Consider the following 21,338-nt stretch of genomic DNA (forward strand, 5'->3'; position numbering starts at 1 on the left):
ATCGCTGATGCCATCAGCTTGGAATTGACTGCAGCCTTACATAAATGTGATTTAACACCATCTGAGCGATTTCACTTGTCTTTGGTTTGTTCCTGGCAGTGTATCTGGAGTCTGGTTCTTCTCAAACATGCTAGAGAAGATCAGGAGGAGGCAGGGAAGTCAGAGGAGCTATGTAAGGTGTAAAACTGGCCTCTGCCTTTCAATGTCAGCAATTCCTTATGCTGTAATGGCATTAGAAAGTATGCTGGCAATAATTTTCTGTGCTCTTGTACGCTTCTGCAGAGCATCAGGCTATGCTCACCGCTGTTCAAATGAAAGTTTATTTTTTAAATGTTTTTAATTTTTTTTTTCCTAAAGAAAAACATCCTTCCAGTTTTCCCTCCAGGGATGGGAGTTACAAAGTAGAGCGTGTCGGGGATTTTTTCCTTAAGATCATCGAAACTGATCTTCTCACTCAGAGCCATTTTTCCTGAGGCAGATGGCAGGAGCTGTTCCCAGCCAGACCCACGCCAGGCTGGGCTCACCCCACGGCTGTAGCGCGAGGAGCAGCCGGGACACGGGGCCAGAGGAGCAGGACCAGCACCGTGGGGCAGCGCAGAGCTGGGCCAGGCAAAAGGGGTGCCCTAAACCTAAATTTGGGTGCCTGTCAGTGGTGCAGCAGGGGAAATTCGGGCAAGACATCCTCCCTGCAAGCCCATCAGCGAAGGGGGTAGCACCATCCTCCATCACCACGCAATATCTTAGGGAGCGCGAGGCCCCCGGATACTGCAGTGATGGGGTGGGACTTGCCCCGGGGGGTGTATAAATAGATATGCAAGTGCACAAGGCCTTTCATCTGATCTGTTGCTGAATTTATCTTAAACTTCCTGTGCTCGCATAACATGCGTGAAAACGTGTTTGTGACACTGCTGTCAGAGAGCTCGTCTCTGCTTGGAAAAGCAAGTGAGAGAATTTATGTTGAGACAGCTGGAATGTGTGAATTATTTCTTAATAAACTACTTCGAAATATTGTCCTCAACCACCACCAACAACACTTTTAAAAAAAAAAAAAAAGCCAACTGGGGTTTTAATAATCTCCATTTGGGAAGGCGAGGTACCCCTTGTCGATGATCTAAATATACTTTGAAAAAAAAAAAAGCTCAAATCGTGCCTGCCCAAAGCAGTCCCTGTTCCCAGGGTGCTGTGGCAGCCGCTGCTGAAAGCCAGGCTGCGGGGGGATTTCCTGCTCGGGGCCAGCGAGCTGGCAGAGCCGCGTGGGAAGCCGAGCACACAGCCGAGTCCGCTTCCCGACTTCCCTGCCTGGGGACTGGAGCTCGCACGCTCGGCTCCGAGCCCGGGAGCACGGGGCTGGGATGCTTATGCCATGCCTTGGTCCTGTGGTGGGAGCGTTCGTGTTGCCACCTGCATTTTTCAGCTGTTTTTTCCCTGTTGCCAGCTTTCTGGTTCTTCCCCGTCACCAAAGCAGAAGTATTATCTGAATTTTCTTCAGCTTTCTCTGATGATAATAGACCAGTGCAGCCCAAAGCTGCTTTTCCCAGACAAAACGGAGCAGAGTGGTGGTGGCCGGCTCCAAACCCCACTCCTGACCTCCTTGGTCTCTGCTGGAGAGCGGCAGTTTTATGTGGAGTTTGGCGTATTCCCCCTTCCTTCTGTCCTCTGGAGAATTCCCGTCATGTTTCCAGGAAGGGTGGTGTTCACGGTCAGAGCACCACACGATCAGGGAATCGAAGAATCATAAAACAGTGGCACGGAGGGCTCAGAAATAAGAGCTGGATGGCAAACTCCAGATCTGGAGATCCGTGGACTTTCCAAGCCCGTTACGACGAGCAATGCCAGCGCCAGGAGGTCACCACCCTTGTCTTTGCCTTCACCCTGCTGCTCTGCTTCGCCACGGACACAGCACATGCAGCAGGGCTGCGTGTCCGTCTGTGGGGTGTTAGGGGGGAAAAGAATGGTGCCAGCGATCGTGGAGGTGGGAATGGTGAGGTTCAGGCCCCTTCGAAGGCTGGGCTGCAGTAAGAGCACGTTGCTGTAGTGTTCCTTATTTTACTTAATAGTTTTAAAAGGCTGTGGCTTGTTGCCTTGCATTTATCTGAGTTAGAAGGGCAAAAAGTGAAAAATCCTTTAGACTAAGAAGGAACTAAATAGATACTGGGCTCCTCTAATCACTGCCAGATAAAGCACCCACTGTGGGGTTTGATTAAAATGACTTTCCCTTTAATGGGGATTCAAACGCAGCTGCAGCAGCACGGCCAATTTACATCCAAAATTAATTAGGCTTCATTAGCAACAGGCTTCTGGAAGCTTTAATTTCCAGAGTCCCCTAGAGCACTGTGTTTCACCCCAGCACGCAGGAAGGCTTTGGGTGCTGGAGGGGCGGCGTCACGAGCTGTCCTGAGACGCTGTTGTTCTGCACAGGATGGAAGTTTCTCTCAAAAACAACACATGGCATTTTTTTTTTTTTTAATCATTCTGGGAACATGAAGCCGATACGTTTAAGGAAATCGCTCGTAACTGCTTGCACCAAATCAGCAGGCCAGCCTGGGCAGTGCTCAGGAACATCGGCATGGAGCCTCGCTGCTTCCTCCTCGCTGCTTCTGCTCGGCTGCTCCAAAATGCTGACCCAAAGGGCACCAGCACTGGCACGTTTCTGTTTGTGTGCTTCTTTAATGTCCTGCTCTATTCCATACCCCCAGGACATGAGACTCCCAGCTAGAGAAAGCAGAGAAACCCCTGGAAATTCAGACCTACGACTAAAACCTCCAGCCTCACCTCCTCTGCTGGCCCATTCCCCAGGGCTCTTTGCCGTGAGCTCTTTGCTAGCACCAGAACGAAACCTCCTGTGCTGGTGCTGCCCTTGTGCCTGGACTCTTTCCCTTGAACTTTCCACCCCTATCACCCCCGGGTTGGTCCCAGCAGCAGGGATGAGACCCACGGCTGGGCTCTGCTTGAGCAGAGCAACGCAAGGGTGCCAGGATGGGGTCCGTGGCTCTGCTCTCCATCTGGCAGCACCTCGAACAGCAGTAATTTGCTCTCTCACAGGCTTATTTTTAGCCAGGAAGAATCTGAGGCTTTTGCAAATGTTTAAACACATGTCTCTCTTGAATTATTCAGTGTGCTCTGCCTGCTTCTGGAGTTAATTAAAATGGAGGGCAATCGATAGCGAGCTCTCTGGCTCGCCGTGGGGAGGCGGCGGCAAGGAGCAGCTGTGGGACTGCTGAAAGCCTCCGGTCCTCTCCATCCCTCCCAGGCCACGGGGCTGCCACTGCTCTGCTCCCTCGGCTGTGCTGGCCAGAATCTGTGCTGACCGAATCGTACTGAGTTTGCCTTAATTTAAGGAGAATGATTTGTGCGCCGCACCGGGGACGGACGTGTCCTGAGCCACACAAACCAAGGGCTTGGTGGCTGCTCCAGAAGCAAAACCCAAATCCTGTGGCATGGTCCATGTGAGATGAGCACATGTCTGCCAACCGATGCACAGCGAGCACTGGAGCACAGCCCAGAGGATTTGCCAGGTGGCTGAGATGTCTTCCTTCTTCTCGGTGGCTCCTCGTGGCCTTTGGCTTTACAGCCAAGTGCTTTTGCCTGGAACGAGAAGGAATTATCTGCCTACCTCCCTCTGCAAGAGGTGAGGGGTTATGGAGGGGCTATTTTACCTCAAAAGCTGGAACTTAGGGTGCCAACACATCTCTGCTCAAGGGGTTTAGGCAGAAAGAGCCCCCCCGTGCCCACCTCCTGCTCGCAGCCAGCAGCTGCACCTCTTTGTTCCCTGTTTTCTGCTACAGCCGAACACATTTTTTCTCAGTGTCAGATGAACATTCCTGTGTATCTTTAAGACAAGACTAAGTGCAGCCCTCATCCTCTTGAAGTCAACGAGGAATCTGGGATTGGGACCAGAGTTTCACCTGTCATCTGAAGAAAAGCGCAAGGTTTGGTCCTAGAAAAGGTAATATTAGCACAATATAAAAGCGTGACCTTCTGTAAGAGGATACCCATCCACACATACCTCCGTGCCTCTCCTGCTGCTGTGAAATGTTACGGAGAGCAAACTACATACCAAGTCAAACCATGCTGAATTTATCACCTGCCTGAACATGGCCACGAGAGCAGCGGTTTTGGTATTGTGCCACAACACCCAGTTCCAGGTAAGCAGTTCTGTCCCCAGCCCGACATCGATTAACGTCAGTCTCCCTTTGTGAATCAAGCTACTGACAAAAGTCTAGGGTTTGCACGCTATCTGAGGCAGGAGGAACCATCAGCAGTGGACAGAGATACCTTTATCTGTTCCTATCAGAGGTGGAGGTAGATAAGAGGATGCTGGGGTGCTGTGCAGCCAGCTTTCAGCCCCCAAATTCTCAGCGGTGCCCAAAGCCCCCCTCCAGCCCCGCGTGCTTTGTGCACAAGCCACGTGAGATGCAGGCAGAAATATTTCATGCAGAAGGGAAAAACAATCAGGTCCTTCATTCAGGCAGCACACTTGGGGACCACTTTTCCCCGTAGGAGGAACATGTTGTTGCCATCCCTGTTACTGCGGCGTGGAGAGGGACCCCCCTCACCTGGCAGCAGGAGCGGGGAGACAACCACAGCACTCTGCTGGGAGCAGCTGGAGAAGGAGGCAGCTCGAACACATCCATCTGCTTTTATGCTGGAAGGTGAAAATATCGCCGCAGTGGAGCTGAGCACGCTTGCCACGAGTCCGTGCTGAATTCCCTTTATGCTCGTGAAATTTTGCAGGCAGCGTGAGGTGGTTTTGGAGCTGGTGTGCTGAGAAGATAGGCTTCTGAGCTGCTAACATTTCTGATCGCTCCACGAGGCTTCACCAGAGTCTCCATCAGCTTGGTATTTCTGTTTGTTTGATTTTTTCACTCTAATTTGCCCAACATTTCTAGGCTCACATTCAGGCATTGCTTAACCTGACCTAAAAATGAGTTTGTCATCGTTGCATTCCAGGGCAACGAGTACTTGCACTTATCAAGACGTTGCAGTCAGGGTTCTTGATTTATAGAAATGTTTAATCAAGAAGGCCTGGACTAAAGTTCAAGTGGAGTGCTTTGTGCTAGCCAGAGACAATTTGAATGAACAGCAATTAAAACAGAGCCTGATTCATATGGGGCACCGCTGGACTTTGGAACGGCAGCTGCATGCTTGGAGCTCTGTTGGGATGGATTCCTTTTCCTTTTAGCACAACCACAGCCAGGGCTGCTGGTGCCGATGCTTTCTGCTGTACGGTAAGAGAAGTCACATTAAAAAATAAAATAAAAAAGGGGGAAAGGCAAAGCCTTCACCTGGTTCCAAGGTTCAGTGCTAGCAGACAAAGGATGTCTTTGATCCCGCTGTTGTCAGAGGGAGATAGCTGCTGGCCGGCTCTCTTGGAGCAATAATTTCTACCCTAAAAGGATGTTTTGTGGATGGGAGCCAGGAGCTGAGCTGAGCTCTGGTCTGCAGCCTCGCGGCCCCGAGGAGATGCGGCAGGAGCGGAGCTGCTGTGCTTCGGCGAAACGTGGGTGGGAGAGCGACAGCCTCCAGATGGGAAAAGGGACTTTCCTGCTGCAAAAGCCTGAGAAGGGCTGGGGCAGAACACATCCATCCAGAAGGACGGCTGAGAAATGTCACGAGAAAATCGCCTTGCCTTGGCATCAAAGCTACGCCTTGCAGAAAGTTTTATCAGGGAGCGGCTGGCCCTCCGCGAGCTTGTTTTTGAGAAGCAAGCGCTGCGATACATCGCTGTACGCACGCTGTTTACATCTTGCTTTAACACAGCTCGTGGGAGGAAGTGTTCCACGGCCAAAAAAGACTTGATAGCTGCATTGTTCGCGTGTAGCAATATTTAGACATAGCAAACCCACGAGTATTTATAATAAGTCTGTCCGATTGTGGTATCAGTCGGAAGCTACAGGAAAGGAGATGGACGCGGTGTCCACTGAGCGAGAGAGGAGATAAGGGCTCCCGTTAAATCTGATCGGAGAGGTGTTGTTCTGAGGCACGGACGGCGTTTTCAGTTCCTGTCCCATGCCAGAGCTCGACGCTGTGCTTGTTGTAACAGGAAATGAGAATCGCAATCAGGAGCCCGGAGGCACATGGCATTTCAGCTGGCAGCTTCGCTCTGGCTTTCACCAGTACCCGGTGTGGGAGTTATGGGGTCTCCCTGAGCGGCCTGGCTCGGTTATCCGCCCTTAAATCTGTCTCAAGGCCAGGCAGGTAAAGAACCTTTTCCTTATACCCCATCCACAGCAAAACTTTCATCTGCCTCCGAGCAGTTATCCTGCTCCCCGTGGGGAAGAGAGACCTGCCCGTGCCCACCTGCAAGCCCACAAACGTTCCCCCAGCCCCTCTTTTCTCTCCTCATGGGACTTTGTGTGCAGGCTGCCAGCAAACCCCAAGCAGGGCATGGCCAGGAAGGGGCAGTGCAAGCATCTCGCTGCCGTACCCCCACGGACAGCCCGCTGCCAGGCGACCCCCTCTGCCTTCGGGTGCTCCTGCCCCAGCCAAGGGGTCCCCTCGGGCTTCGGAAAGAGGCAGAAAGGAAGTGGAGGGTTGACTGCTTAGATTTTAATCTATCTAGAACTTTAACTCTTGTTAGCAGGATGTCTTTTTTATCATCTGCACGGTTTCTAGTACAACAGAGCCCTCCTCCAGACGCAGACTCGAGCCGCTGTCACGACACCAGTAATAATTTCCCCCCGCGTAAATGACGCACGCTGGCAAAACGTTCCATCAGGGCTCGCAGGCACAGCCAGCAGCACGCTCGGGCAAACACCTTCCAGCAAAGAAGATCAGAATTAAAAAACAGCACAAAGCGTGTAATTGCCACGCTGGAGCAGCCGCTGGCTGAGCTAATCCTCTTCCGCAAGCAGCGCAGGGCAGGGCCCCGATGGTGATGAACCACTCCGTGCAGCATTAAGAGCCTTCTGAGTGCTGCGGGGTTAACACCACAGGTAATGTCGGTATCAAGAATAAATCGTGACCTCTGCAGGCTGTTGCATCAGCCCCCAGCCTCTGCAGGCTGAGGACTAATGCACCAGCAGGTCCCTGCTGGGCTCACACCAAACCCCACGGGGCTGCTTGCTGCCCACCACTCACGACCCCGGTGTGCACAAACACCTCGGCCGCCAAGCCCCGCTGGTGTGCCACCCACACAAAGCTGTGAGCTTCACCACGTGGGAGCCCCGAAAACCTTTTCTAGGTGTTTTGATGGAATTGTGACAGAAGTTACCCAAGGAACGTGCCATCTTCTTGGCCAAGGCAGAAAACCCCAGCCCCAAGCGAGCACCAGATGCCCCACTGTGGCTGCACCACCTCCCTGCCCAACCCCACGTAACAGAGCGAGTGGGGACTGGCTAAAATCATTAACAATCATTAAAATCTTTAACAAGAAATATAGAAAATACGTATCTACAGCGGGGGGCTGTATAGCTGCAGTCTTTCCCCTTTCTTCTGGTACCCAGTCCCACGCACTGGCCCACATCTCCTCACCTCTTCTCCCAAATGCTCCCCCAGCTGCACAGGACCCCACTTTTGGGACCCTTATTGAAGCTTCTGAAGCACGGCATTCCTGGAAGATCTTCTACATCAAACAGACAACTAAGAGGCGAACTCCCAGTAAAGCACAATTTTTATTCAAGTCCATCTCAAGTTTCCTTAAACCATGACTTTTACACGAAGAGGTTTGTTTAGAACAGGGACGCTTGAGCAGGATGTTGTGTGTACATCTGTCCGTCCGTCAGCTCCAGGAATCAAAGGGACGGGGCGCGGCGGGCACGGGCCCCGTGAAGCTCAGATGGCTGCCATCCTTCAGTTATCACAGTACTGTACCTTTACAAGAGACAGCATCAGCACTGTGATAACTGAGCCAGGGCAGCCTGTCAGTCATCGTGGCCCCTCCGCGGCGCTGCCAGGTGCTTCCTCCGTCTTCTCATCCCTTGCACGCCTCCGAGCCCCAAACTGCCCTCTGCGGGTGCCCAGCTGCCAGGTGAGAGGCTCAGAGTATTTAACACAAGTGGCTTTGCATGTGGGGATCCAGCTCAGAAAATTATCCAGATAATTAGCGCTATCTTAACGACCACGGTGACCAAAACAGCCTTCAAAATCCAATTCACTAATGCTGGATTTAACGGAGAAGGGTTAACTTACCGCTCAATGCTGGAGAAAATGAGGGTACCCTTTCTCCCCCTTAAACTCGCTGGAGCTGCAGAGCAGCGCTTGGTTTATGCTACTCGAGAACCGAGTGTCATGAACCAGACAGCCAGCAGGCAGCCGTGGCTGCGAGCCACGTAAGTCGGCGGAGCTGCACCGCGTGCGACAGCCGAAGGCTGGGATCACGACCGGCACGAGTAGAGGGCAGCACCACACCGCGACCGCGCTGCATACTGCACCCAGCGCGCCGGGCGCTCGCCCAGGCAGCCGTGGAATTTTACAGCGCCACGAACACGTTCAGCTGGGCTTCATCAGGGCTTGTCACATGCGCTGCGAGAGCTGCGATCGCTCCTGTGCCTACCGAGGGCTCCGACGGGAGCAGCGCCGGGCGCCGAGCAGCCAGCTGTGTTCTCGAGGGACCACAGCTGGAAGAGGCCGAAGGGGTGCCTCAAGGCTCTGCAGGCTCAAGTATGCCACTGGAGCTCTTAGGTCACAGGATCCAAACACAGAATTGTGAAATAAAAACTTCTACCACAAGTCAAACTTGTATCAACCAGTAGTTTGCACCCCACTTTTTCTTCTTTTTTAAACAGGTATTGCTGAAAAGATCATGGAACTACTTCTACACGCGTACACCTCTGGTTAAGGGAATCATATTGACTTCTGAAATAATTGAGTTTAAAACATAACACTTTTTAACCCAAAGTTACCATATTTTTATAAAAGTTAATTTACGATGCTGATGGACGTCCTCAGTACAAGCTGCTCTCCTATTTCTAACAGGAGGGAGCAGAAACTCCAGATGTGGTTTGCTGCTCTAAAGAACTTACCTGGAGAAGAGCATGTCTGGAGATGTTCAGAGGTTGTTTTTAAAAGAGAAAGGCGTAACGCTGAGAGGGATCCAGCTACCAAAATGGTGCCTTACAAGTTTTTAACAGAAGAGGGCAATGGAGAGACAAGTATGAAATATCTGAGGAGAAGCACGCAGTGGAAAAAAATATTTGTACATTTTAAAACAAACTGCAAACATACATTACATAAAAAGGGGACAGTCAACAGATTATGCAATACTGACGTCAGATGATGACACAGATGACCTAAACGTATACCCTAAAACTTGCAGGTTTGCCATCGATTGTAATTAGTTACATCATCTGCTGCTGCAAGAAAAAAAAACAAAACACCAAAAAACTTTGTAAAAAATGCTCAAGAAAATCTGTACGTACAGCTGTGACTTTTGAAAAGGAAGGGAAGTGCCCCAAAAATGAATTATTTACTGCCACTCTGAAGCCTTTTCACGCCACATTATTCCAGTAGAAAAAAAAAAAAATCTACTGACTTCAACAGAATGGAAGAGGAGTGGCATGGGGAATCCCACATTTTGGAGGCTGAGGTGGGAAGAGAAGAGGTGCCGCTTGGTAGCTCAGGTGTGTCTTCATCTGAAGATTTTATCCGTGCTCCAGCAGTTACTCGTGGGCTGTTTCAAGCAGCTCCGTGACCGCAGAGGTGTGCGGTCCCACCCAACTCCCGTCGCACCCCTCTTCTGCTGGGCACCCGCTCGCGGCCAGTGCCGTTTCCCCCAAGGGGATCCCCCAAACCTGCTGCCTCTCCTCTCCTCTCACGCCGATTTTCGCCTCGCTCCAGCCGCGCCACGATGCGGAAAGCAAACAGGTGTGCGAAAACGCAGAACTTGGCTCCTCGTCACCGTCTGGAGAGCCCTCCCTGCTTTTTAAACAAAACATTTAGCCGGCTGGGGACCCAGCACACCGCCCCGTGCCCTGGGTATCCCTGTAGGGTTATTTAAGAATATCTGGTTGTTGGTGGAAGCTGCCACCCCTTGCTTCTTTCTGAAGCCCCCCGGCGTGGCCTGGCTGCTCCCGAAGCTCCGCTCCCCCCCTCAGACCCTGGGGACCGGCTGCTGGCCGTGTTTTGGGGCTGTTTTATAGGATTCCCGTCCCCTCCGCGTGCCCCTCACCACCCCCAACCCACCCTGGCCGGGCACCAGCAGCCAGCACCGAGCACTCCTCCCTCAGCAACACCCCCGGGGGGGGGGCTCACGATAACCCCACAGCCCCCAGCACCTCTCCCCTTCCCTCCTCCACCACCCCCCTGAGGCACAGCCTCACACGGAGCCCCCCATGGAGCCCCCTCAGCGCCCCTCAGCCCCCCGCCCGCTCCCCCAATCCCCCAAAACAGCAGTGCGCAACGGGAAGGAAGGGGGGGGGGGAGGAAGCACCGCGCCCGGCCAGCTCTGCCGAAACCCGGGGGAGGGTCTCTGAGGAAGGGGGTCCCCGCTGGAAGCCCCCCCAAACCCAGCGCGGTGCCCCCCTGAGGGCCGGGCCGGGCCGGACCCACCTGAGGGCTGGCGGCGGGGCCGGGGGGCGCCGTGACGCAGCACGGGCGGGCGGGCGGCGTGAGGGCCGCCATCTTGGCGTGTTTATGGCAGCGCCGCGCGGCCATGTGATGCGCCCGCCGCTTCCTGAGGGAGGGAGGGGGCACCCGCCTATCGTGCACGCGCATATCGCGCACACGCATGTCGTTCACAAGCATGTCGTGCACGCGCGTGTCGTGCACGCTCATATGTTTCACGCATATGTAATTCACGCGCATATAATTCACGCGCGGGTGCCCCCTCACAGCCCCCCCCCATCACCACCTCGCACCGCACACACCGAGGGGGCGCCCCGCGGTGCTCCCCCCGTTGTCACCACAGCCCCATGAGGCGGCACCGAGCCCAGCCCTGCCCCATCTATAATGGAGGGGGGGGGTTTTGCAGGACTACAAGTCCCAGGGTGCCCAGCCCGAGGGGGCGGCCCGAGGGGGCGGCCGTGTCCCCCCCCTCCTTGCTCCGTGCTGATGTGTACGGGCGGCGGGTGAGCGGCTCGGCACGGCTCGGCTCGGCACGGCTCCCCCCCCCCCCCATTAACACGCCATTTTGCGGGGCTCCCCGGCATGCGGGGTCCCGTGGTGGGGGGCTGCGAGGCGGCGGGGCCCCCCCTGCGTGCCCCCTTCCCAGCTCCGCATCCCCCCTCGGGGGAGGCTGCGTGAGGCGAGAGATTTTTTGGGGGGAAGGGGGTGCTGGGGGGGGGGGCTGCCCCGCGGGGAGATGGCGTCCAAGGTGCTGCGGGCTGTGGTGCTGGGCCCCCCCGGCTCGGGCAAGGGGACGGTGTGCGAGAGGATCGCCCGCAGCTTCGGGCTGCAGCACCTCTCCAGCGGGCAGTTCCTGAGGGAGAGCCTCGGCCGGGGCGGCGGTGAGTGCCCGGGGTGCCCCCCGGGGTCGTGGGCGGTGTGGGGATGGGGTCGGGGTCGCTCACGGCTCGGGGCGAAACCCTAAGGGGAAATCTCCCCCCCCCCACTGTGGGGATGAGGTGGTCTTCCCTCCATCTTGGGTGTGCTGGGGAGAAGCGGGCTGAGGGTTGCCCCCAGCCCCAGGTGGGCACAGCCAAAAAAAGCTGCACGAGCGCCCACGGGCAGCCTCGGCACCTGGGGTTGCGGGTTTTCCGTGTTAACACAAGGGTTTTGGAGGAATGGGGTTCAGTCACGCAGCCTGGGTCCCCCTGTGCCTGCTGTGACACCCGTGGGGCGAGGGATGCTCTGGGCACATACAAGTTCCCACAGGGAAACCCTTCTGGGAAGCTTGCTGTGGGTTATGGGGTGTCCCGATGCTGTGCCGTGCCATGCAATCCCCTGTGGCGAGGCCAGCGGGGTGGCACAGGGCACCCTATGAGCCCCGCTCCTTAATAAGCTGCCCTCCAGGATCAGGGGGCACAGTACTGCCAACCCACCCCGTGTTTCGCATCTGAAGCCCTTTTTTTATGAGCTGACGGGTTGTGATGTGCTTCATCGGGGCCAGCCATCTCGGCCCGTGATGGATCCAGCAAAGTTTTGGGAGCCAGCAGCCGGGTGGTGTGGGGCTGTCCCTAGCCGTGGCTGGGCAATGCCAACGCTGCTGCTGTTCCCCGGGGAGGAAACTGACTCAGAGGAGCCATAAAACGACACAAAACAGCCCAGAGGAACAAGCCGCACTTTGCCTTTTTCGAGGTGTGACGAGAAAAGGGAAAAAAAAAAAAAAAAAAAAAAGGGGAGGATAAACTTTCAGAGCTGCGTGCTCCGTGGGGCGTTGCAGGCTCGTTTAAAAATACCCAGATTTCCTTCCATAAATAAATAATAATAAAAAAAAAAAGCACGGCAATATTTCCCCTGGGGAGAGGCTCGAAATTTGGAAAATCCCAATAGCTCTGTTGGCGGAGCCGCAGAGCACCTGGGCGAAGACCAAGCGGTGCAGCAGCGGGTGGGGAACGGGGGTGGAAACTCAGGTGAGGCTGCTCAGGAGCAAAGCCGCCGTAATTTTCAGGTGCCACCTTTGCCTTCACCTCTGGTCATAGCTCTCAGTAATGTGCAGCTGTTTGCTTTTTTTTTTTTTTTTTCCTTTCTTTTTTTTTTGCTGTTTGCTTTGGACAAGCTGTTACATGACCACGCAGCGGTGTGCCAGCTCTGGAGGAAGCTGGATGGAAGTAAATTCCCTTCCTGAGTTTGTCATCCACGCCACTGGTTTTGCATTGTAGGGGAGCTGAGGCCAGTCTCACAGACACCCCACTGCCCTCCAGAGGGACCCGCCGAGGGGTTTTAGAGCAGCCTCTGGGCAAGGAAACTGTACAGGAGTCGATTTGGAGGTGATTTTCCCATCTCACGAAGCCGGAGGACACCTGAGCATCCCGCACAGAGCGAGCCCCAGGGTGAGGGGTGTCTGGGTGTGCCGCTGCCACTGGAACCCTTGGGGTTTTGTAACAGTGACTCGGCGAGTGCATCCGCTACCACGGATGTGTTGGTTAATCAGTGCCTCGTTTCGTGGCTGCCCTGTTGTGCAAAAGTGCTTTGTTTGGATCTGGGGAGAGCAGGAGGTAAAGAAACTGCTTTTGGTGCTGTGCCGGGGGTACTGGAGGGCAGTGACCGTTTTCCTCGGCCGGTTCTTGTCCCACTGCCCAGCTCTTTGCCTCTGGTGCCTGCAGCGTCCCGGGGTGTCAGCAGGGCTCAGTGAATTCCAGTAAAACTGCACGCCCTGGGTCTCTGCTTGCTGCAACATTTTGGGGGCAGAAGGGTGCTGTGATGATGGGAACCGTGCGCTAAAAGGGGTGGGAGGGAGGTCAGTGACATCCCCAGGTTTGTGGCCGTGCCATGCTCCAGCTCCCCGGAGGGAGGCCAGGCTGGCAGAGACAGGGTGAGAGTGAGAGCCCTGCATTGGGGAAGTGGTTTGGGGGCTCCGAGAACCCCGTCCAGCTGGGGTTGTTCCAGCTTGGTGCACAGATAACCACGGGCAGTGCTGCATTAACCACCCGGAGCTCCTCCTCTCCATTAAGGCTGCGCTGCTGGAGCCCAAATAAGAAATCATGCAAAAGGTTGCCCCGGGGGGCCCAAAGTCCGCGTTATCTCGCAGGGTCTGCCCAGGGGGCTGCTGGCAAACGAAGTCCTGGTGCTCTGCAGTGCCTCCAGCCACAGCCTCCTGCTCCCTGTGTTTGGGAACAGCCTCTCCTCGAGCCCCCGCAGCCCCCAGCCACAGCGGGAGGCGTCGCTGGAGGCTGGGACCCGCTTTGCTGATAAGAGCTCAGAGGCACGGGTGCAGGGTTGAGCCGGGAAGGGACGGGGACAGCAGGGTCTGAAGTCCCGCGGTCGTTAGCTTAGCAGCGTGGATTTTGGCCCCTGGGTGGGATCTGCGCCAGGCCAGGCGGGTGAAAACCCCTGCCCATCACACCAGGACCTGCAGGGGGATGCCGTGCCCGGGCTGAGGAAGATTTGTCAGTGAAGAAGAGTAAAGTTTTCACTTTAATATTTCTGCCCTAGGAGGTCTCGGTGCTGCTTGCACAAGACCTGATGTTCTCTCCCCCATCACCGTATGGGCAGCGACATCGAGCTCGTTTTTGGGAAAGGCACCGGGTGCGGAGCTGCTCGGCGGCGTTGGTTGCTGTAATTTTGGGGTGGAGGTGAGGGGCTCTCCCCGGGAGCTGTAGGTCCTGCACAAAGCCTGCTGCCTGTCGGGAACGGCGCCGTTTGGGGTGTTTCAGGCTGGAAAAGCAGAGCCTGGAGAGCCCCTTCTCCTTCAGGCAGCTCGCCGTGCTCCAAAGTCCCCAGTAATGAATACTGGGACCAGTATGGGGCCAAGCTCGGGCAGAGGCGGTGCTGCAGAGGTTGGTGGAGAGAGAGGAGGGAGCAACCCCACTCGGGTTGGGATTTGGGGGGCTTTGCCCCTCCTGCACCTCCCTCTGTGCGCAGCCATCGGTGCAAAACCCCAGCAGCCAGCCCCATGCAGCACGGCTCCTGGGACTTCAGGTGGAGGACCGGTGCTTTGGGACATGCTGGCCTCACTCGATAATGTGCCAAAATGTTAATTTCTGCTTCCAAACGCTGTGTTAGCTGCTTGGGGAAGGGGAGCTGGTCTGGTCCTGGTGCAGACAGAAGGGGCAGAGCCTCTCCAGGGGCAGGGGCAGGACTTGCCCCAGCTGGTGCCAAGGAGCAGTTCTATTTCCACATAGTTTCTCTGTGTCTCCGAGTGCCTAAGACAAAATTGTGGGCAATCTGTAACGTAAGACCCAGGCGAATTTGTCTCAGGCCCCTTTTCTCACCATCTGGGGGCAGGCAGAAACCACAGCGTTCCTCCTCACCGCTCAAAGTACCCAAGCTGCAATAAAAATGGGAAAAAGAAGTGGAAGCAGGGCTGCTGCTGGCTGCCCAGGTGGCCGAGGCTGCAGGGCAGGTGGGTCCTGGCCAGGTTTATCCCTCAGGGAACCCTCGCTGCCCCGCGGGGCTCCTCCTGCAGCACTTTCTCAGCTCCAGCTGATGCGGGGGAGAATCAAGCAGGAGCCTGCTCAGGTGTATTCGCCCTGCAGGTACGCTGCAATTATATTCTCAGGTGTTTGATCTGGGAAATAGTTCTCTTATCTGCGTGTATTTTGAGCTGAGCCTCTGAAGTCGTAAAGCCCGGTGGATGGAAAGCCGTGTTCTGCCTTCAGCAGCTGCAGTGAGGGCTCTGAGGTTTGTGTTTCCAAACGAGCTCTCTGATGTTGCCTGTTTACTGCCGCAGCCTGCGTGTGAAATCTTGAATTTGCATCTCTTGGGGTAATTTCCAGAAGGTAGTGCCAGCTTCTCACGGCGACGGCTGGACGTGGAAGCAGGAGGAGGCAAACTTGGTTTCTGCGAGCCAGGTGCTGCCAGTTGTCCAGACGTTACCCAAACACATCATTTCTCGTCTTAACTTCACTGGAAACTTCTCCAAAGCGCAGTGACAGCCGCTGTGGTTCTGTGCAGTGGGATTATTTCTACAGCAGATGTACAAATTTGTCCCCTCTGAGGACGGGGATGCTGCTGAGAGGCTCCTGGATGAGCGCTCTCAGAGGGCAGACAGAATTTGAGGGGGAGCGGTGTTTTTTAAGCAGAAACGTCATTCATTTTTTTTTAATTTTCTTTAACTTGAACAGAAGTTGGCGTCTTGGCAAAGCAGTACCTTGAGCGAGGCCTCCTGGTGCCCGACCACGTCATCACGCGCGTGATGATGACGGAGCTGGAGAAGCGGCGAGGGGAGCACTGGCTGCTCGACGGTGAGTGAATCCAGACAGGAGGCTCCCGGGGGCTTTTAGATCATCGTTGTGCTGCCGAGGGGTTTGCAGCAGCAGGAGAGAGACCGAAGGTGCCTTTTGGGGTCCTGCTGGCAGCAGGAGTTGGGGCGGATGGCACCCAACCTCTCACAAGGGCAGTGCTTTTGGGGGCCAGCACTCAGGATGGGTGGCTGGGCCCCTGAGCCCTGTGGGGTCAGGCCGGGTTGAAGCAGCCCCTGAATTAATGGAGTGTGAGAAGAGGAGGAATAGCCAGTTATTAATAACCGGGAGCCTCATTTCTGTATATTGAAGGGTTTCTTTGATTGTTTCCTATTTTTTAAGGCACAAAAAGAGGAAAGTGGGTGGAGGAACCACCCCAAACTCAGTCCTTGCTATTAAAATTTCACCACTCTTAGGATAACACTGCTTAATTCATCTGCTGGTTGGCAAATCGCACAGTGAGCAGCGCTGTATAAACAACTCCGTACTTTTGCTGTGTTAAAACTCCTGTGTTTCAACATCCACGAGCGTGCATCCCAGCGCTCAGATCCCGGTTCGTGCAGCACGGGGCTGTTCTGGGCTGGTTTGTGGTGCTGCGTGGGAGCTGCCCCCAGGCAGCACAGCTCGGGGACGAGCTGCTGTCCTGCCACCACTTTGTGCCCAATGCCTTGCCCCAAGGAGCGAGGAGCGTGCTGATTTCAAGCAGTCCATACCCAAATAACAGCCCGACTAGACGTGGCAAAGCAGACCTCATGTATTCTTTCTCCTAACGACTCCTTCATTAGCTGTGGTGGTGTCCTGACCAGCTCTCAGCTAATAATTCTTTGCTTGGGTAAAACCTGGGGTTTTTCAGATGTTCGCTGAGCTCTGCGGTGCCCGGGAGAGGCGGGGAGATGGGGCAGGTCCTCCTGCTGGACGTGGTTTCTCTGGAGAACACGAGCCCGCAGCGACCTGCGTGCTGTATTTTGGGAGCCGGTGCTGGAGGAGCTATTTTTTGTCGCAGCCATCTGGCGGATGCCTCTTTTTCACACCGTTTGGGCTGCAGCGAGGAGCTGTGCTATCTTTACAGCGCCACGGCCGCGGGGCGGGCAGAGAAATGCTTTCTTGCTGCTCACCCAGCCCCTCTCTGCCCGCAGGTTTCCCGCGGACGCTGGGGCAAGCCGAGGCGCTGGACAGGATCTGCGAGCTGGACCTGGTGATCAGCCTGAACATCCCCTTCGAGACGCTGAAGGACCGCCTGAGCGCCCGCTGGATCCACCCGGCGAGCGGCAGGGTCTACAACATGGAGTTCAACCCGCCCCACGTGCACGTAAGAGCCCCTAGCGCTGGCTTTGTGCCTGTCCAGAGCGACTGGAGGGAGGCAAAGGTCAGAGGCGCCTCGTGCTGCGTGGGCGGGCTGGCACGATCCTAAATTACCACCGGGGAAGAAATCCCATGTAGTAAGACCCGGGGGCTGCGGGGCACCGGAGGGCTTTGTGCTTGGCAGCTGTCCCTGAGGAGCTGTGCAAAATGCACTCAGCCAAGTGAGGTTTGTGTTAAGCGCCGCAGGAAGGTGCTTAGATGTTAATTGCCTCGAGCAACCAGGGCACGGGGCAGCTGGGGCAGCTTTCTGGGGAGCTGCAGCCCCCAAATGGTGTTGGCTTTTCCTCAGGGCATCGACGACCTGACGGGCGAGCCGCTGGTCCAGCGCGAGGACGACAAACCCGAGGCCATCGCTGCCCGGCTGAGGAAGTACAAGGACGCTGCCAAGCCGGTGATAGAGCTGTACAAGTGAGTATAGCATGCAAAAAAAAAATAAAACAGTGTGCCCACGGCCCCTGCTGGGTGTTGGGGGGCAGATCGCTGCGCTCAGCACCACATCGGGGTCCACGGAGGGGGTGGCCTTGCAGAGGGCGCTTCACTGTGCTCACAGAACCTGCAGCATCTTTCTGTGCTGCTTCAAATAATATAAATCGAGGAGTTCATTAAATAACCCCCTGTGCTCTGCAGCCCGGGGTGGTGTATTTGCCCTGCAAAAACCAGGCTGAGGCCGCTGCCTGCCCTTTTAGGTGAAGTATGGGGCAGCTGGCAGCAGGGCAGGAGAAGCCAGGGCAAGGGGTGGCAGAAAATGTGTGGACTGGGAGCATCCAGGCTGCAGGGGAGGTGAGAAGGGGTTCTCCAGCTGCTGCTCCCGTGGGAACTGGGAGGTGTGTGGTGGGATTAGGGGTGGCTGCTGGGGTTCAGCCCACCCATGTGTGAACACGTCTAACCCCTCGCTGCCCCTCCTGCAGCCCAGAAAGCCACGGGCAAGCTTCCCCAGAGGCAGGCAGAGGCATTTCACAGCACGCCCTGCCTGCAGGGGTCCTGTCCCTAGGTGCTGACTTCTCCTCTCAACTCTCTTCCAGGAGCAGGGGCATCCTGCACTCGTTTTCGGGGACGGAGACCAACAAGATCTGGCCGTACGTGTACGCTCTGCTTTCCAACAAGATCCCCCCTCTGCACTCAGAGGAGGAAAACTAACCCGGTTGGGTGGAGGACCAGGGACTGAGGGGATAACGTGTTTGGTTTCTCTGCACCGTGCTGGAGCTCTGCTCAAATTAGGTGATCATGCAGTACCTACGGCTGCTTCCCCAGGCGTGCTGGATAACAGCTGTGGAAACACAGTCACAGCCAGCATCAGGGTGAAGAGGTCTCCGCTTATAAGGTCAAGTCTGCTAGAATAAGTGTTTTTTTTTTCCTTCTGAGGCTAGAAAGTATTCCTGCCGGTGATCCAACTGCACAGATCAGTGATGCAAACCTAGGTAATGATTCTGTCAGGTTTACACAACTTGCCATGATTTCCCCGCCACCCCCATATGAAACCCCAACCTCTCTCTAGGCCTATAATGCGTCATTCCATTGCTCCACAGTACTGTTTACTGCAGATCACTCTGTTGTAGGTTTTTTTTTTTTCATTTTAAATTATTTTCTATTAAATTTATTTCTTAGAGAAATAAAGCTCTAGAATGCGAGACTTAGCCCCGTGGGAATTGGTGAGGAACACAGAAAACGTTCACATTGCAGAGCTCAGAAATGTGAAGATCGCATTTCCAGTGATAGAAACAGAAGAGGGAAAACATGGGAGGTAAACTACATAGTTGTGCTTTTTTTATGAAGAGGGATGATTTAAAAAAAAATGCATTTTGAAAAGCTGCTATACAGTCGGCTTGTCCTGAGCTGGTGTGACGTGGAGCAGGCAGGTGAGCAGGTGAGAGCCAGGGCGGAGCTGCACTCCTCGTGCTTTCCTTGTCCGTAGCTTTTCGTACCATGAGACATGTTGGTGTTGTAGCTTCTCCCAGAGATTGATTTTAACGCGTTGCGTTCTGGGGGAGAATTCGAGTCATTCCTTGTTCCTTGCTGCCTTTCTACCCGAGGTCCTTGTGGAAACCTGGGCTGTTCCCCGAGGAAATGCCCGTTGTGGAGGGGTTCGCCCCCCGTGGCCGCAGGCTCTTGTGCTGCCCGTGAGTGCTGCCAAAAATGTTTGTGCCCTGATGCTCAGCCCGCTTCAGCAGTGATGTGCATGAGCGTGCACCTCGTCTGAAACAGCATCAGCGTGCCCCTTCTGCCCAGACGTCTTTGTGTAACTGGGATTAAAAGGCCCTGCGGGTGCTGCTGCTGCCCCGTGTGCAGGAGCCCTGGGCACAGACCCCAGCTTTTCTCAACTGGACGTGCTGTGAGCCCGTGGGGGCACAGCACCCAATCCGCAGGGATGCTCTGCTGGCCTCCTCGAGTTGCCTTATTTTATAGACTATATATTTAACAAAAAAAAAAAAAAAAAAAGCGAGATGTGTATTTTTAAAGGTTAAAAAAAAAAAAAAAAAAGCACAGAGTTTTAGCATCCACTTTGGAGAACGCCTTGCTGAGCTGCCTGCCCCGGTGGAGCTGGGCAGCGCAGCAGGGATGCAGAAAAGCTGTCGCTACCCCCCACCCCCGTGCCATCAATTTGAGCAGCCTGGGCAAGTTTCTGGTGCTGAAGTGTCGCTGTTTCGTTGCTGGGAGAGCAGGTCTCTGGCAGGGCAGGGGGAACCGACTTTGGGGTTTGTTTTTGGCTGCTTGTGCAAAACTTCAGCACATCTTAATGCCGCCAGAGGAGCCCCTGACGGTTGCTGGCTCAGTCAGAGGCAGCTCTGCTCTGGCTCTCTCCTGATAACGGAGCCAGAAGCCGTTGGGCATCTGCAGAGCAGCATCCATCCCCCATGTGTTGCCCAGCCCGGGGCTTGCGGTTGGGTTTTCCCCAGGAAAGACCCCGAGCACTTGTTTTCAAGGCTCTGAACCCTTCTGTAGATGCAGAAGCCCTGCGACCACGCATGCCTCCAGCCCTCGGGACGGATTTTTCTACAAGAATTGTTGTACTGTGCACTTTCATAGACCAAACCCCGCAGCGGCACGCACCCAGCCCCTTGCCTTCCCTCCTTGCCGTGTTTTCCTTCGGCTCCATGCTGAATCCCCTTCCCTCCAGCATCCTGCAAGGACCAAGGTGCCGCGTGGGGGGCACTGGGGGCCCGCGCCCCCCGTTTGCTCCTGCAGCTTCTTCCCGGGGAGTGGCCACCGCTGTGCTGCTGCTCGAAAGATGTAAATAAAATTTTTCTCCTGCTTATCCCTGTGCTGGCGGTGTCTGTCTGTGAGTTTTGCTCGACTGCCACTGTGCTGGGCTCTGCATGAGCCCTTTCCCCATGCCAAGGAGCCTCTGGAATTACTGGGAACAATGGGGAGGAAGGAGAGGAGCTGGAGCATCCCCACTCCAAGGGGAGGAAATTCCCCTCTATATTTTTTTGGCTTGAACCCAATGCTGCTTTTTGGGTCCTGCCTTACAGCCAGCTCCTTTATTTGGTAAAATCTACAATAAAAAGTTAAAAAGGCAGCTCAGACGCTGTGGATGAAGCCGGCTGTTGCACAGAAAGTCGTTCTCATTTCCCCGTATAGCGTCCCTCAGTAAAAGCACAGGAGCATTAGGGGCAGCAACGCTCCAGCTCGCTCTGTGCCCCAAGTAATCCGTCACGTGGATCGGGGCAGAGGGAATTAAAAGCTGGAAGTGCCCCAGCTCATCACTACCTTGCAGATCCCGTCGTTTTTTCTTCTTTTTAATTACAGCCAGCAGCTCGAGGCCCCGGTGCCACGTGTGGAATAAGCGGAGACACTGCAGTGACTGGAGGGGAAAAAAGGAAAATGGGGTGGGAAATGTTGCTGGGATCGGGGAGGGGGGGCTGAGGAGCTGAACCCCAGTGGGGGAATGTGGGTGATGGGTGGATTCGGGAGAAACCCAGAGGGCTCTGGAAGTTTGTGCCAGCTGCGGATGCCCTTTGGTTTGCTGCCATCGCCCTGCCCCGCTACCTGGGGGTAAAGCACAGGCCCCTTGGGTGACACTGCCCCACGAGCTGTCACTCCCCATTTTCTCCCCCAGGATTTCACGGGGGGCAAAGCGGCTGCGGGTCCACATCCGAGGGCTGCTGATATTTCCTCAAACTTCACCGCGACCCTAAAATCACCCAGGCTCCCCCCTTCCTGCCCGCTCACCTGCACCGCACGACGCCCCCGGGGTTCGCGTAGACCCCCAGGGCGATGCTCTTTCTTTGCTCTCCGCACTCCTGCCGGCTGTTTGCA

General features: G+C 55.2%; 1 protein-coding gene and 1 long non-coding RNA gene across 3 annotated transcripts; one reads left to right on the forward strand and one right to left on the reverse strand.

The window, feature by feature from the left end:
* Positions 1-9,322: 9,322 nt before the first annotated feature.
* Positions 9,323-10,609, reverse strand: LOC309880767. Its single transcript, XR_014318028.1, has 2 exons — positions 10,489-10,609; positions 9,323-9,855 (listed from the first exon to the last, which is right to left on the reverse strand). It is a non-coding gene; the product is annotated as an uncharacterized lncRNA (long non-coding RNA).
* A 395-nt stretch (positions 10,610-11,004) lies between these two features.
* On the forward strand, positions 11,005-20,348 carry AK4 (adenylate kinase 4). Of its 2 annotated transcripts, XR_014318078.1 has the most exons (6): positions 11,005-11,384; positions 15,603-15,722; positions 16,856-17,028; positions 17,371-17,489; positions 18,104-18,499; positions 18,687-20,348. XR_014318078.1 is itself a non-coding variant. In XM_082766690.1 (5 exons), exons 1-5 carry the CDS (start codon positions 11,240-11,242, stop codon positions 18,216-18,218), a joined length of 672 nt encoding a protein of 223 aa, XP_082622816.1. In that variant the 5' UTR covers positions 11,005-11,239; the 3' UTR covers positions 18,219-20,348. The 2 variants fall into 2 exon arrangements, 1 of the variants encoding a protein (XP_082622816.1); XM_082766690.1 differs by having other exon boundaries at positions 18,104-20,348.
* Positions 20,349-21,338: the final 990 nt, after the last annotated feature.

The sequence above is a fragment of the Aythya marila genome (genome assembly GCF_965140915.1).
Source record: "Aythya marila genome assembly, chromosome: 8".
Lineage (NCBI taxonomy): Eukaryota > Metazoa > Chordata > Aves > Anseriformes > Anatidae > Aythya > Aythya marila.